We start from the raw sequence: 17,539 nt of genomic DNA, 5'->3' as shown, positions 1-17,539 counted from the left end.
TACTCTCCACAAACTGTAGATACAGAATGTCTCTTGCTCTCTGAGAGCTGGTGCATGGAAACCTCCGTTGTCCCGTGACCTTGGATCCAACCCTGATGCTTTCCTCACTCCCTGCTGCTTCAGCAAGCCCAGTGGTCCCCATGCAAGGAGTGACTCAGGGCTGCTGCAGACAGTTTCTCCCTTGCTGAGCAGCACCAAATGTTACCCGTTTAAAACACAGTGAGGAGTTTTGCAACACTGCAGAAGAGAAACCAAAACTAAAGGTGAATGGCAGTATTTGAGCTGATGCATGCGTAGGGAGGGTGAGCAGGCTGCAGCCTGGTGCTGGCATGTCTGCACGCTGGGAGGGGAGCGCAGCCCTGCCAGCCAAGTGGAAATGCCTTGGATCGGCCCCTGCACTCCTGGCAAAAACAGCAACAACACAGCAAGCCTAAGTTTCGGACTGCTAATCCAGGGAGGTGTGCGTGACCATGTATAGCCAATGGTAAGCCAGGGAGAGCTAAGGGATGCCAGTGGATAAATGGAGAACGCCTTAAGGCTTTTATTGAGAACATATCACCTTGCAGTGTAGCAGATGAGAAACTGCATTCTTCAGAGTTTGTCAGTCTTCCAGTGAGTCAGTGAAGTTGTTGGGTGGTTTTCTTTTTCTTTTCTCTTTTTTTTTTCTTTTTTTCTTTAAGATCTCTGGCATTATCATTAGTGAGTGAACTTTCTACCTGTCCACCCTGCTTCTTGTTGAAATGTCCAGCTCCATTCTCTCCAAGGGCGGGACATTTCATTGTTATAGCCATTTGGTGCAGTAATTTATTATTAATTATGCTTTCACAGTCGAGCAATCACGTTACCTCACTGCATTTATCCTCTGCCAACACATAAATGGATTATTTATAATGAGACAGTTATGGGTAGATGCTGAATGTGGATTTTACAACTTCAGCCTAAGAAGGATAATTCCCCCGCTGCACTCAGCCTTCTGAAAGGGATCGCCGTGCGAGGGCTCAGGAAGCCATGGATCTCTGTTCAGTGCCTGCTAGAGAAGGAAAACATGTGTGAGGCTGTGGAAAATAGCACTGATTGTTTCAGGAATTACCATTACACAGAAAAGAGACAAACTGCCAGCATAAAGAAGTTGCACGGTTTCTGATAGGCAGTTTTTCACATTCTGTAAAAGCTTCTTTCTGTAACAGCTCCTTTCTCCACCCCTGCCCAAGGACTCCTCAGACGTACCTGCGGAGGTGCAGGCAGTGTCCCCCTCCCCACGTGGCCTCGCGTCGCTCCTCTGCGGTGACATCTGATGGTGGGAAGGTGCTGACTGCCACAGCTCCCTGGTGCCTGGGCTGCCTCATCTCTGATCTGCTTTTGTGCCTGTTCTATCAGTGCTCTGGAAAAGAGAGAATCTTGTGAAGTTTGTAGGCTGCTTGGCATACCAAGCACAAAAGTTGTGAGTCTTACTGTAAAGCCAATAGAAGTAACTAGTAGCACGGCTCTTTGAACTCACCTTTTCCCTTAAGCAGGTGTATTCCTGTGGCTGTGTGGCACCAGTGATGCTGGTGCAAGGTCAGCTGTCGCTGAGCTCCCAGCCCTGCTTCATCAGCTCATTGCTGCTTTTTGGCGAGGCAGCGCGCTCCCCGCACACCTGTGCCATGCAGGCTGCGGCTGAGAAGAGCGAAGCATTGCGCTGCAAAGAGCCATGACCCATTTTCAGATTATGCAAGTCTCCGAGGCCCTTTTAATTCAGGGAAATAAATTCTCTTTTAGAAGGTGCTGAGGATGAACAAAACACTTTACTGGGGACAGGTTTGGGGAATGCCAGCAGTCAATGAGCCAGGCCTGGGTTTCACATCATGCTGTTACAGATTCAGTGCTAAGAGTCCATTAAAGCAGAGAAATGTCTACTAGGATAATTCCTACAAAAACAGGAATTTGTTTGATGTTTGTTTAATGTGTGTTAAATGACTTGTCTCATAGTGGCGTAATGCTTTCAAAGGCTGTGTCACTCTGGGTAAGGATCTGCCTGTTTTTTCATTCTGTTGCAGTGCAGGTGCCATACGTTGCAAGAAGCAGCCAGCAGAGAGCTGCTAGACTCTTTATGCCTAGCCATGATTTAGTAAGGACCAAACTCAGGTCTGATGGCCTGGAGTTTTTATGCAAAAGGTGGATAACGTTATAGCTGTCTTAAGAAGGTTTACTGAAATCCTTGATTTCAAACCGTTGCTCAGAGTTTCCGAAGAATGTGTGGCATTTTTGTTTTCAGTGTCATAAAGATGCTCGGTCACGCAGGTGGTCACAGTGCAGCATCTTTCCCGAGTCGGTTCCTTCCACAGATCTGCACGGTGTGTAATTGCCATCAGCATGGATGGGAGTTGTATCTGTGGGCCTAATGGCATGAAGGACCAGAAGGCACTCAGATGTACAGAGCTGGAGAAATATCCCTGAAAGCGTTACTCTGGATTTGCCTGCAGACAGACTCTGGTCACTCTGCTTGAAATATGCAGTGTTGGTTGTGCCTTTAGGGTACAAACTGTTAAAGCATGAGAAGTCACTTCAGTGACTTCTGTTGTAAATTCACATCTCTGTTTCTATTGAAATAAGCGTTTCATTTCCAAGAGGAAGGTTACTCTTCTCCTGCACAGTTGTTGTATATTTTCTAATCTGGGGTGAATTCTTGTGACTCTCAGAGATATTTGTTCTCTAAAAATAATGATGCATTTTTTTATCATTATGAAATTTGTCTTTTACAGTTGTTCAGTGAAAAAATAAGTGGAGCTGAAGGAACAAAATTAGATGAAGAATTTCAAGAGATGGAAAGGGTAAGGAAAGCAACGTACGTTTTTCAACACTAAGCTATTGCAAAATCAAAAGTCTTTCACATTTCAGATGCTAGAATGGTATTATAGATTTACATGGGGGAAATACTTAATTCAAAACATAAATATGTAAGAATAAGTGCAAATTTATCCTTGATTCTTGTCAGCTCAGCCAAGGGAGAAGAGACATGCAGAAAGGCTGTCTGAGCAGAGGAGGCTGGTTCCACGGACACCTCTTGACAGTGAAGGGAAGCTCCTCCAAGACTGGTGCAAAGCACCAAGAGAGACTTGTCTTTTTCCTCTGTCTATGTGGGAAGTTAGCGAGAGAGAAAAGATTCTTTTAATTCAGAATTATATTTGTTAGTCAGGAATTAATATGAATTGTTGTGGAAATGGAGATGTTTGTTATCGACTTATTCGCGGTGGGTGTTTCAAATCAAACTGCGTAAATGTCACTTTCTCCATTTTGAGCTTTTAAGTGCTTTTTATCACCATTGTCTTTTCTATGTATTTTAAATGTACATAGAGGACCTAGGTCACAGTTTTTATTGTTGGCAGATTGAAGAAAAAATCTTGTGTGAGTTGTTTTTTTTTCCAACATGCATATTTAGGATTTATGGTCTAAACAGGCTTCTAGGTTTCAGTTTCTTTGGCTTCAGAACAATTATTTCCTTTCTCTGCATTATAAGAGGAAAAGTAATATGCAGACCCAGAGGTAGGAAAAGAGAAACAACACAGAAATGTGATTTTATAGCATTTTAGAAACTATTAAATGGGAAGACAGTGCAAACCACTGCTTTAAATGGCCCTGACCCCAAGACTGTGAGCTAGGAAATTTTAAATCTTTTTCAACTGTGGAGAAAAGCAGTCATAGTAACAATCATTGGGTTGGCAGGAAAAGTGTAGCCTAGAATGCATAAGCAGCATTTGAGACTTATGAGCTTGAGAGATAAGTAGGTCCCCACATTTTGATACAAAATTTTTCTCCTGTGTGCTAACTGCAAATTTATTTTGGTACAATCTTGTCACAACCGTGGCATGACTGTTTATTTTAATCTACCACATTTGCTTTATTTTAAATAAATTTTCACAATCAGCTAGAATAGTATATCTAATCAAAATACAAACTTTCTAGTAACAGGCTTGCTTTTTGCTAACTTTTGGTTACTTTTCTTTTTCAGAAAATTGATGTTACTAATAAAGCTGTAGCAGAGCTGCTGTCAAAATCCACAGAGTATCTTCAGCCAAATCCAGGTAGGGTAGAGAAAAGTAGGTGTCAGATTTTGCTAAACATTATCTTGTTACTCAGAAATTCATCCTAGGTGGATTAATTAGGTCATTATTGTGAGGTTTCTGGATGTCTGGAGACCCTCAGCAGTGTGTACAATGAACTGTACTGTAAAATGGAACTGTAAAGTTTATGTGCAGCAAGTCTGATCTGCAATGCAACTCACAACACACGATGTTGGTCTTACTGGGCGCATACAGGTTGTGCATGCATGATGTGTCTTGGATGGCCTGGGACGGCAATACAGCACCTGTGTTATTTATGCTGGATTTCCTGGAGTGGGATATGGATCCCTAAAGTAAAGAGAATGCCAGCATTTTTTTTTAGCAGAGATATAAAAGGCCGTTGAATTTAACTCATGCACTGCTGCCATCGGGATACTGGTGGTTATGAAGCCATGGAGAAGAGGGCTGTCACTTGCCTACCTAGAATCTGAGTGAAGCTTTGCTTTTTCTGGACACTGCAAGGTCTCAGTGGATTTTGGGTAGTCAGTTAATAGAGGTTTCTCAAATTTTAGTTTAAGAAACAAGAAAGGGTACATGTTTATGTTTACAGTTGGTCACAAAGATTAGCTGTTAAGAGCTTGATGGACTGTCCAAACCAGCTGTTGGAAGGACCTTCATTTTTTTGACAACTGTCTGACTGAATTTACACTTAGTAGCTACACCAATGACTTCAGAGATAGCTGTCCGTTCTGGGTGCCTTATGAGATGCACGTCCCTGGATAAGTTTAATAGGTTGTTAATGTCTACAGAAGAAACATTTAATGGGTTGTGTCCACAAAAGGATGGTAGTATTCAACCCTTTACCAAGGCCCAGCTAGGGTGTTCAAGATGCAGCTAGTCACCATGGTCCACATTCCTTAGGAATACCCTACCCATGGCTATCACTGTGTTGAAGAAGTTGTTGAGAGGTAATCGTAAGGAGTAGATTAGAAAAACATTCCAAGAATAATTGCATAGTTTTGTCATGATATGTGCAGGCTAACAATAAATTATTAATTTGTTATGTACCCAGCCTTTCTGCAAAATAAATTCTTACTGTCTTGAATAGTGGAAGCAAGAAAAAAGCAGGGAAAAAAGTTCTGTAAAGCTCTCACAAACAAGATTATTAAAATGGCTTCATCTGTTCTTGTATCCATTTCGTGTTTGCTTTCTGCAGTGCTTTTAATAGAGAAATCCACAAAGAAAAATACCCAAGGGAATGTGAATATTGGTGAATATCAGCAGAAGGCAATAAGCACTCCCACTATATAACTGCCTGGAGAGATGATGCCCACTCAGCTTTGAATAAAACAGTTTCATGTGACCCATACTGCTGTATGTAATCTGACTTCAACATTGACTATGAAGTACTGACAACAAAAAGCTTATGGGTCTATAGACTAACTTAGTGACTTGCTTCGTGAGGTTGCTTGTTAAATAATTTATTGCTTTAAATATATTAATTTAAAAAATGTTTTGTCTGTTTTTTGTTCATGTTCTTATTAGCATACAGGGCCAAACTGGGAATGCTTAACACTATGTCAAAGATCAGGGGACAAGTTAAAACCACAGGCTACCCTCAGACAGAAGGACTCCTAGGAGACTGCATGATACGGTATGGCAGAGAGCTTGGCGATGATTCTATGTTTGGTGAGTTTGTGTACCTCCTTTGAGAATATTTCAGTATAAAGCTCTTCGCAGAATATTACTCAGTGAAAAACTATGTAAATAGCTGATCCAGGTAAGAGGGAAAGCTAAGTATAGTGATTAGGGGATGATTGATATAATAATACACATTGCTTCTACATATTTGTCTGCCTCTGTTGCAGGTAGATTGTTACTATTGCTGTCTCTAAACATTTTAGTTTCTAACTTGCCAGAGGTAAATCATTTAGAGTGATCCTTTGATGCAATGCATTTTTTTAACCTTTAAATAAAAATGGTTACCCTATATTCAAGAGTTAAATTAATGGAAAAAAATCTTGGGGGTTGGAGGAACTGTGGGTGCTTTTGGTGTCTTTGTGCTTTGGAGCAATGCTTGAGCAATGCTCAAACATGCATTTTCTTGTTTTTGTGAAGATTCACTCCAGCTTGGCCATGCTACAATTCTTTGGTAAATCAAATATTACCTATTTCCTCTGAAAATATGCTGAAACTTCACGGCCAAAATCTTGACAGAGGCATTGCTTGCTGAGCATGCACAATGTGTGGGCTTGACTGGAACAAACTTGAAGCACTGTCACAGAGCTACTCAGTGGGTGTTTTTTGATACAGCTGGGATTAAGAGGAAAATTACAAGAAATGTACATGAGGAAAGGAGAGTCCCATATTTGGGAAAGAACACAGACTAGGGCTACAGGACTCTGGCTTGGGCTACGACGGTGTGCAGAAGCCAAATTCAGAGCTGGCTGACTTCTTTATGCCCTGTTGTTAAGATCTGCAGTTCCACACACAAAGGCCCTTCCCTAAGTAGTAAGAGCTATGTAGGCATAGGAACTTAGGACTCAAAAAACCCAAGGAGGTGCTGCATAGGGGAAGATGTTGATGCTGCAGAATATACTATAGAGCAAAATATTCCAGTTCTAATTTTCTGTAGGAGAAAATCAAGTGCATAGTTTACATTATTTTTTTTTTTTTTTTACTTTTCAACATCCTACAGCAGATACAAAGATACTTGAAAGATCTGTATCATAAGACACATTTTTTGTTTTACATATATTGAGATATAAGTAGCATGTTCTTTACCATAGGCCTTGCACTACTGGATGCTGGTGAAAGCATGAAACAAATGGCAGAAGTGAAGGACTCACTTGATATTAATGTCAAACAAAATTTCATCGATCCTCTACAGTTATTGCAGGACAAAGATTTAAAAGAGATTGGGGTAAGTTTTCCAGGGTAAAGCTTAATTTATCAGTAATCAAAGTCAATTAAACCCTAGTTCTCTGAGTGTTTTTTTTGTGGAAGCAAAAAGGCAAATAAACTTCACTGCATTTAAGCTTGTGTCTCTAGCAAAATAGTGATGAAATCTGCTTAAAAACAATGTCTGGCTATTTCTCTCCATTGTCTAACTTGCTCAGTTTGCCGTATTGCCTGTACATCCGGTGCAAGAAGGACAACGAAGAAAATTGTATTCTGTATTTTTCTGCTCTTTTATTTTAACCAACATTTTGTATTAATTGTTCTGAACATGTGAGTGGGCTGCGATTTACCGTGACTGATTATCCTGTCTTGCCACCTCTCTCTGTCAGCCTAAGGCTGTTTATTATAGAGGCTGAATTTGATTGTTGAAGAAGGCCATTCAGGGCAATCACAGAGTGATCTCAAAAGTGTCTTAAAATGTTGAGTGCCATATTCCTCTATGGGAAAAATATAAGATGCTGAGGAACATATTTTTAACGTTTAAAGTTAGGTTTTTTCAGTGCTTTTGTTTACAAAATGACAATTCAAAAGAAAGCCAGGCAGTCTCTGTCTGAGTCTGATTCCAATAGACTCTGGTAATAAGCAAGTTAATTCCCTGATGAAATGCAGAAAAGAAAGCTGTTTTATTTGTTTACATGTATGTGGAAAGCAGAGCAAAAAGCTAGTAATAATGCCTTGATGTCTATAGCTGTCTCCTATGATACATAACCGTTTTCAGTTGTCATTCTTCTGGACTGATAAAAAGAAATTGTTTAATGTTAGCTTTAATGAGCATTTTGTACTGTCACTTTGAGTCCATTCTGTTAGTCTGTCAATCCCATGATTTTTGGCAACAGAAAAGCTTGTATAGTGATGTCAGATAGAAGTGTCAGGTTGACACCTAACAAAGAAAGCAAGAACATAAGATTGGTTGGAATACTGCTTATGGAATGAGAAGGGAAAATAACTCTTACTGTTAGCTGTCATATTGTGTATAATTCAAGAGGTAAAATTCATTTAAGTATAGAACACGGGGGGCACATTTGGATTTTCTAAATTAGAAGCAGGATCCAATGTTAGGTGTTGCACATTTAATAAACTCCATCTCATGACCTGGGTGCCTAAGATTACCAAATCAAGGTAGCCAGTTCCCCAGGTCCTACCAGATGACTGTTTATTTAAAGTTTACACAACTTAAAATTTCATTCACGTATGCAGTCCCAGACATACCTGATGCTGCCTTAGATCAAAGGGATGGACTGGATAATCTCAGCCTGGCATTTCTTTTGATTCTGCATATCCCTGTAATTGGATCCAACTGAAACTTCCTTAAATCACTATGTGTTTGTATGGGCCTGTCCCATTTGGACCTCCTCCTAAATGTTCTGTCTTATTTAGCATCATTTGAAGAAACTAGAAGGTCGTCGTTTGGATTATGATTATAAAAAGAAACGTCTTGGAAAGATACCAGATGAAGAAGTTAAACAAGCAGTAGAAAAATTTGAAGAGTCAAAGGAACTAGCTGAAAGAAGCATGTTCAATTTCTTAGAAAATGACGTAAGTCTGTCCTGCATTTTTGTTTGCTGCAGTATATCCAGGTGGGAAATGTGTGTGGGATTGGATAAAGCTTGACCCATCCTTCATAGGAGACAAGGACTGAAGGCAGAGAATGTACCTTTTTCCTTGTCTCAGAGAGGAACGTTATGCACAGCAGTGCATGGGAGTACTCAAGAATTCAGCAAGGTCTTCTGGAGATACAATTGCTCAGACAAGGTTGACACAGACGTCTCAAGTAGCTTTATTATCTATGAGCAATGAACTGTCTGAGAGCAGAATACAGGGAGATCAGGGGGAAGGAGAAGCCAGTCACAGACCAGCTGCTTAAAGCACGAGCAAGAGAGATGTACCCAGTGCTAATTTGCAGGAGCAGCTCACTTAACACACAAAACCTTGTGCTGACTTGAAGGATCTGGATAATTTTGGCTCTAAAAATTACAACTATAGCTTGGCTGTAAATGTTACTGTGTAGAGTTTATGTGGGTTATGCTCAAGTACTTGGACATTGGCTCAGAGTCGAAGTCCACCGTGAAATTATGTCTAAAAAATTAGCAACCGTGGTGATTTGCGATAATCCTCTCTTCAGTGCTTATACAGCAGAATAGCGGGATGTGCTCTCCCATAGAGTCATGGAATTATATGAAAAGAGAGATGGAAGGGTGTTTTAGAGGCCATTTTGCTATCTGTAAGTAGGACACACAATATTAGTTTCTTACGAGTACGTGTCAGGTTTTTTGTCTGTTTTGTTTTTGTCTGAAATATGAAAGACAAAAGAAATTAATTGATTTTACAGAGATTTCTCTGTTAGACCATATTAGCCCCGGTCAAGTTCAAACAGAAATAGGAAGACAGGGCCTATTCCAAAGCTTTCTCTTCTGTAGATACGGTATCACAGAAACCATGCTTAAAAAGCAAGAAATGTGCTGTCTTCTGGGAGCAAACTGCAGAAAGGAGGAGCTGTTAAGTAGGACCATTTACCTGCAGACAACTTCTGTCTCTGACTACCAGTGTAATGGCCAGCTGTAAACTAGCCAGTAGCTCCTAAACCGCTTGTGAGCGGGACACATTCATTACAGCAGTGCATAAGTTCATCACCCCTTGCTGTTATACCAGTACAAGCTATATTAAGGCTGCAAAAATTTAACATCTTCTATCAACAATTTCAGCACACTGTTCCACGGTAGGCTCTACCAATTGGCCAGCTGCGGTGTATGCATTTGATAGTTCTTCTTTGCATAAGCAGCTGAGAAACGTTTCAGACATTTATCATTAGCCAAAGCACCAAAGCAAAGATGAAACAGTGTATGAAATACAGTGATTTACATAAGCCACAAGATCAGGAACGACTGACTAGTATAACCAATTCTGCCTTAGGGAGGGTGGTGAAGTGGATGGCCCTTTGATGTCTTTTTCCATACCCTCTTTCTATTGTTTCTGTTGAAAGAAAACTGTGCTCTTTCCTTTCCGTTTGCCATGCTGACCCAATTTCTCTCCTGTCCTCAAACTTCTCATTACAGCCTTCTTGTCTAAGCCCAGTCTTTCTCACTGGATTTGCACGGATAGTAATTGCAGTCACTTCCTTCCTGTCCTTCCCAATTCCCCAAATGTTTCCCTTTCTTGGCCTTCTTGCCCTGCAATCTCTTTTCTCAATGCTCTTGTCCCCAGCCATCTTGCCAGGTGCCTCACCCAGACTCAGTCCTGATCCACATCTCTTTCTCTTTTTCTTTTTCTTTTTTTTTTTTTTGCACAGCTAGTTCCAGACCTCCCACACAGACACTTTTCTATGCACTTCTTATCAGATCCATCTTCCTGCCTTTCCCACTCAGCCAGTCTCAGGCTCTCTAGCTAAGTGGCTTTTAGTCCCTCAAGTCTCCCTGGCTCCTTCCCAGTCTCTCTCGCTTTCTTCTCCTAATCCCCAGTTCCATATTCTTCCTGGCTCTTACTCATCTTGTCTGGACATTCCTTGTCTATCCATTTTCTCTGACCACTCCATCCAAACCCCAGGCACATTGTGCATTGTCCTCAGCTGGTTTACATTACTCTCTCTTGACTTTGATGGAATTGTATCAGCTGTTAATTTGGTTCTGTGCATTTCATTTCTGTATGCTATGTGACAATGTTTGGCTCTCTTGGAATCCCAGAAGAATTTCTAATAATCTTTTTAACTGAGTAACAGCAGACGAAGTATAGCATAAAATTACCATGGGTCCATAAAACATTTGCAGAAAGTTTACTCAGACACCTTCTTGTGATCCAATGTCTGAAGACACAGTGGAATGGGAACATGTCAGACTTCTTGGGTTCTGTCTTCTTAATGTGGTCTTAAAGGAAGAGGACAAATAAATATTTGGTAATGTTCCATCAGAGATCACAGTACAGATTGAATTTTTCAGTTTGTGTTACGGTAACGGGAATGAGATTGTTACCTCATGAATAAAAAAAAGTGTTTTTTTTTTTTTCTCTTTCACATCCTCCCTTTTCCCCAATATTCATATTTCTGAATGATTGGCTGATACTTCTTCAATCCAAATAGGTTTGGGTAATAGTAGGTAAATCACGTTTCATTTATTGGTTTATAAAATGCTGCCATCTAGTGAGGTAACTCCAGACAATTTCAGAACTGCAGTTTGTAAACATCACTAATAAACGCTAATGGGGCTGAGTCACAAGAGTTGTCACAATGTAATTTCTCCTAACATCACTGATTAGAAAAGCCCCACTTTCACCTGCTAAGGGGTCATGTCCTCTAACTGGTTCAGGCTTGGGTGTTGACAGACAGCTGGCTTGGAAGTTGAAAGCAAAAGGGATTTGCACATTGTGAAAGGAAATGACTCAAGGACCCAGCCCTGAGTTAGTGAACTAGAAGTTACACCTCAGTTTTGTTCAGGTTCCAACTGGCAATTTCTTTGATAGAATCACATATGCTCTTTTTCAATAGTCCCACAAGGTATCATTGTCTTTTGAGATACCAGGTCTGTTTTGAATGAAGTGTTTGTTTATCTTTCAGCTGAATGTACTGCAGGCTCCTTAAAACTATTTTCCTCTCTATATTTCAGGTAGAACAAGTTAGCCAGTTGGCTGTGTTTGTAGAAGCAGCGCTAGATTACCATAAACAATCCACAGAAATTCTGGAGGATCTGCAGAGCAAGCTGCAAAACCGGTAAGGCTGAACCCATGAGAAAATGTTGAACCTCTTTGGCAGCTCAGGTTCATGAACGTGAAACGTCGCTGAAGCAACAGGTCTTGTAGCACCACCTCACAGATGCGCGCTTGGTGTGCTTTACTGGACTTCATTGCTTTAAACCATTGCCACCTGGCAACTTCTTGCTGCACTGTGAGCCTTTAATGTACCGCAAGATCTGCCCAGAAAGCTTTGAGTGTGTGCAGAATCCCTCGCTCACATCTGCGGAGGTTAATCAGGACAGCCTCCATTTGTTTGTAGGTTTACTTAAACTTGCATACTTTCTGAACTGTGTTTGGGAGACTGCTGAGAAGTTGGCATGTTTTCACTGAGATTATGGGGTATAACAAAACTCCGCAGCAAAGTAAGGGAATTGCCAGCTGGCTAGGGATACGACTGTGGTGAATGTACTTGTGAAAGGCCCAAATACTTTGTGTCATACTAATAGAAAAAAATGCTGCTGTCATTAATTTGGTGTAAGTCACCCTGAGAACAAACAGAAAACAGGAGACCTAAATGATTTGTGGACCACTGTAGCGTAGCCTAACATTACAGTCACAGAATCTGGGTTACTATGTGGGGCTTTTTATTTGGGTTGAAGTGGTGGCTGTGAGTATCACATAGGAGCAGCTGTGCCTGTGTACCCTGCCCCAAAAGGCAGAGGGCCAGTGAGATGAGGCTCTCAGCTGGGCCACACGTGCATATAGCAAGAGGTACTAAGACAGTTTTGCTGACCAAATGGTTGTTTCCCATTTTTTCTAATAAAAAAGGCACTGTTTGAGATGCAGTCCCTGGGCCTCTGTCCTGGCTGGGTTTCTGCATATGTCATGTACAGTAGAGCTTTCCAGATAGCTCATTCCTGGAACTTCTGCTGAACTCAGTGGCAGCTGTGGATGCTCAGCACTTCTCAGACTTAGGCTGTTAAGCTTTATGCCTCTGTCAGCAGGACCACAGCATTAAATAAGGACTTGCTGAAATTCAAATATTGCATTAGAATTGAGCAGTTTTAAGCGAATAATACATATGACACCCCCCCCCAAAATAAATAAATAATAAAATAAGCAAACAAACAAAAAAAAACACACAGCAGGAGTGTTTTTTCCCACTTTTCAAATGCAAAAGCACAGACTCTAGATGGAAACTTCATAAGTATTTGTTCCTTCAAGTAAATCTTTTGCCACTCTTCTCTATGTTCTAGAATAAATGTAGCATCTAGTCGGCCTAAACGTGAATTTAAGCCAAAGCCTGTAATAACTGCAACCCTGGAAATTGGTGATAATCAGCAGCACAATGGGATTGCATATAGCTCTTCCATAAAATCATCAGGTAAGCCTGTGGCCACAGAATTAATGTGTTGGTGGGTGTTTTACCAGATTGTTGCTTGTACTGTGAGAATGATGGATTCATGAGGCATCGGTATCCATGTATTTGCCTCCCATTTGTTTCCCAGATTTGGAAATGGAATTGTGAAGCAGGTTTCCTCTCAGCAATCTTTCACCATCTGAAATTTAGGTGTGGCATTCTCCTTGGTCTTTTAGGTTCTCTGTATTGCCACTGAGGGTGGGAGGAGAGAGAGGGAGAGTCAGTTGCAGAAAGCAGTTCATGTCTTGAAAAGACAGATGCCTAAGGTGGGTGTGTTACATCACTGTATGGAACATCTCCAGATGCTAATTTCTCTCCACAGTCTACTAGACTATAAAGGATCAGCACAGGATCTTGACTGTTAACCACGTAAAATTCAGAAAGATTACTCCCAGCCTTACTAATTTTATTTTTTATTAATATATTTTACTTTAATGGCCATTCATTCCCCTAAAATACATGCCAAAGAGCGTGCATTTTTGAACTGAAGTTTTCAGGTACCCATTACTGTGGGAGTAGGATCCCTTCTTGTGGTTAGATCCCGATTCCACATACACACACAAAAGGAACAACTGATGAAAGCCCTTGAAAGTTGTGGGAATGGTAATAATTATTAAGGTTACTACTCACTGAAATAACTTTTTCTCATCTCATACTTTTCTTTATCTCACGAGTACTTTTTTTCCTTATCTCCTTTGTGCCTACAGCGAGTGATGAGAGACCAATAACAAAACACAAAAGACAATCATATGCAAAGAAAAGAGCATGAAAAAGCCAGGTTTTTTCCATAAACATTATTTGTAAGGAAAATAAAGAGGAGGCAGTGAGCCTAAAGTTTCCTTCTCTATTTGGCATGAGATCTAGGATCTTTTTCTGAAGACTTTTTCTTTTTTCTTTTTTTCTTGTTTGTAACTCTCTGGCTTCCTCTTCCTTCCAGTCTTTCTTCTTTTTAAAGGTTATTGGGAGAGAAAGAAGAGAACTAAAGGTGAAAGAATAAAGCTTAGAGCTGTAACTTCATGTTCCTTCTAGAGTCTTTAATTTTCTTGCACTCTGGTATAAAATAAGGCTATTACACAATCCATACCGAAGGGGATTGCAATAGATTGGCAGCATAAATCCACCCAGTAAGATCCTGTCCCTCGTTTTGTTTCTTTTGTGCTTCTGGGTACTTGAAGGTATGTTAGTGAAGCTCCCCATGCTGCCCGAATAACAAGGCAGTAATTTTGTGTTGCTGTTGAACATGGGATTGAGGGAGATAACTCCTTTCTTGCACGTTCCTCTCAATTCAGACCACTGGTTCTTAACACATGGTGCAAGCACACATTTCATTCAAACCACTGGAAATGTGTGCAGCAATGCATAAATCCTTAAGTTTCTAGTTATTTTCACAGCACATCTGGATGAAAGCAGCAAAAACAAGGCAACCTTTATTAAGAATCCAGTATAAAATTACTAGTCCCCTGTCAATTACTTGTCAAGTTATATAGGCTTTTTTCTGCTTTACATGTGCAGTGGAGACAGGAGACTTAGATTCAGCATTTGTACATTAACTAGTATGTCAAAACAGAGATAAAGCAGTACACACCTTATAGTGGTTTATAATCATGACGGGAGTGATCTAAGATGTCCTTTAAAGGTCCAGCCTTTAGGCAAAAGACAGGTTAGATGACTTCTCAAGGTTGTTTCCAGCCTACTTAAAGAAAAAAAAAAAAGGTGGTTTTAATAAGCTAAAATTCAGTGAATGAACTGAAAAATAAATGACTACTGCTTACTAAGATAGGGAAGGAGTGAGCCACTTCCATTCATTGACTACTGCATCAGCTGCTTGCATATCATTAAATGATAGGTTTTCACTTACTGCTTGGCTCACTCAGTACTATCAGAATGGAAAAGAAAACATAACCATGAAAGAGATAAAGAGGAGGGATAGGAAAAAATCAGTAACAGTTGCTATGATTAATGTTGTGAATAATATCAGAAAGACACATATAGTACTTAGAACATCTTTAATTTTTTTTCCTCCTGAAGAAGGTATAGTTGTGGATGCTGTGCTTACCTCCTGAGCAGGTACAATAAGAAGTAAAATCATTGTTTGTTTTCTTTGTTCTTCCTGTTCAATACTCAAAAGTTACCTATATGAATTTCTGCGGAATTATAGTGGAGCGAATATGCCTTGCTTGTAAATTGGAAAACCTCCCTGTTCCTGTTTAAAATCATGAAACAGATTTGATTTATGGTTTGTGCTTTAGAAATGCAAACCAGGTGGCTCTAAGCAAAACACTGGTAAATGTTTTAAGGTCTCCAAGTGATAGAGGGATAGCATCACGATCGCTTTCTTCTTTCGCTTAGAAACCTTTTTCATCCTACACAAGCACTTCCTTGCTTAATTTTCCCCGTTTACACATTGGCTCTATCAAAATGTAGAGCTTTAATTTCCCTGATGCTGTCACTAAATGTAAGTAGTATCTTAGCATTCAGTGAGCCCATGGAAATCAACAGGGCAGTTCAAAGTAAGCTGTGATAATTCAGCACAACTACCACAGTCCAGTTTTGAGTGTTGAAATGGCTTTTCCTGTGTTTCACCATAACTTTCTAGGTTAAGCATCAGCTTCTTGGAGCAGGAATGGTATTTTCCTTTGTACAGTTCCTGACACATGGGGATTATGTAGTACTAATGACTTGCATACATTTGCAGGGCTAGAATCACAGAAACATCTTTTTAATGTTGTACATTATTTAGCTACTTCGATTAAGCACAGATAACAAATCTGTATTTTTGTTCTAATTTATTGTTATCCTCATTAATCAGCTGAAGCTATAAGCATCATCATCATCTGGTTCATCTTAAAACTCTTAAATGCTGTGTTACATCATGCCTTTCATTCTTTTTGTTTGTCAGGTTTGACTATGATATGAACTAATTGGGTCTGGTTGCCACGTGCTGCAGTTTAACACAAGCATCTAAATGTTTACACACTTCAGCTGTGAGGGATACTTGGGCTAATTAACTTAGCAAGCTTCCAGTTTGTGATTATTAAAGTATAATTCTGCAACCATATGTATACATTGTGGTATAGAAGATTAAGAGTAGGTTCAGGAATGGGCAGTAACTCCCTTTGGAAACAGAACAACAACAAAAAACGTCGAGTGTCCTGGTTTCATCCTGTAACGCTTGAGAAGTCACAGACAGCTGATGCTTAACCTGCTTTCTGGTGGTTGTTCCATTTGTGCTGTCAAGGTTTAAGTGATGTAGAGACTATGACAAGTCATCCTTGAATATGTGACAATGAAGTGTGGCAATTTAGCTTCACAATGGCAGAAATTAAGGAGGTGGGCATAGTGTGGCAAATTAACATAAAACCTGCTTGCAGGAAGAAAAGGTTGTACTTCTTTAGCTTAAATCTCTGCAACAGTAGAAGACGTGCAAGTGTTTAATAGACAGGAAAAGGCTGGAGTCATGTCACCAATTCTGTGATGTTAAGCAGTGTGTGTTGCAGACTGTCAGGCAGTGCTGCCCCCATCACCTTTGTCAGGGAAGCTTTGTCTCATCGGGCTGTACAGTAGCAGCAGCTGCCTGACTCTAATGAAGTCTTTGACTGATCCTACAGCCTGGAGTGAAAGCGGTTGTACTGGCTGTGACCATTATTTTAAAATCTTTCCAGGCTGCCAGACACTGTTCAGCTCTTTGGAGCTTAAAATGAACCAAATGTGATCCATCTCATATCAGGTACCTTACTGTCAGAAATTAACTGGCTTGCAATAGTAAATTAGTCCCCTCGGAGCAGCTGGTGAAGGCTAGGAACTTTGTCAATTATTCAGAGCACTGCCTTCTGCTGTTGACAGTTCTAGTGAGTTGGTATCAGTTCTACCTTGGCAAAGACTCTGAAAATAACTCAGCTATTTTTGAATGCAGTCAGTCCATTTTTGTTGTAAAACTGTGTCTCATCTTCTTTTCTGTGCATGGACTGTTTCAGCAAAAATATGCCCAGAACCAAGCTTTTGCCTGGCCCATTGAATTAGAGTAGCCATAATTCAGTTTGTTCTTGTTAAACTTTGTTGTTACCCCATGCCTTCCACGGGCAGAGAAATAGTCCAGCTTTGTTACAGCAATATCCCAGGGAGGCTGGCTGAAGGGACTCTTTGTGTTGACAGTTCTCTCCCATTGTTATAACAATAGAAAAGAGCTTTTATTTCTAAAGGATGGAACGTATCCACAAAACAGAAAATTAATTCCCACTTCCCAGTTGTAACACCAAATATTACTCGTGTTTATATATTTGTCAATTAAAAAGATGCTTTCACCCATCCTCGTCTACTGATCACCAGAATCATTGTTTTGTCACCTCGTTTCCTAAAAGATTTCTGATCCCTGTTGCTAGAAAATATCAAAACAATTACTTTTCAGTAGTTGCCTACACGTTACCATGATTTGCAGATTAAAAAGTACAGCATTCATTTT

At 40.2% G+C, this 17,539-nt stretch overlaps 1 protein-coding gene across 2 annotated transcripts in view; it reads left to right on the top strand.

Annotated features, from left to right (window-relative positions):
• SH3GL3 (SH3 domain containing GRB2 like 3, endophilin A3) overlaps positions 1-17,539 on the top strand; it is a 55,946-nt gene that overhangs the window by 33,555 nt on the left and 4,852 nt on the right. For both annotated transcript variants that reach the window (XM_048071877.2, XM_048071876.2), the window contains 7 exons: positions 2,742-2,810; positions 3,989-4,061; positions 5,586-5,729; positions 6,830-6,963; positions 8,379-8,537; positions 11,594-11,697; positions 12,917-13,044. In XM_048071877.2, the coding sequence (XP_047927834.1) occupies positions 2,742-2,810; positions 3,989-4,061; positions 5,586-5,729; positions 6,830-6,963; positions 8,379-8,537; positions 11,594-11,697; positions 12,917-13,044 (811 nt within the window). The remainder of the gene's footprint in view (positions 1-2,741; positions 2,811-3,988; positions 4,062-5,585; positions 5,730-6,829; positions 6,964-8,378; positions 8,538-11,593; positions 11,698-12,916; positions 13,045-17,539) is intronic.

Source organism: Anser cygnoides, chromosome 11 (assembly GCF_040182565.1).
Source record: "Anser cygnoides isolate HZ-2024a breed goose chromosome 11, Taihu_goose_T2T_genome, whole genome shotgun sequence".
Lineage (NCBI taxonomy): Eukaryota > Metazoa > Chordata > Aves > Anseriformes > Anatidae > Anser > Anser cygnoides.
This window is presented reverse-complemented; position numbering and strand designations above follow the sequence as displayed.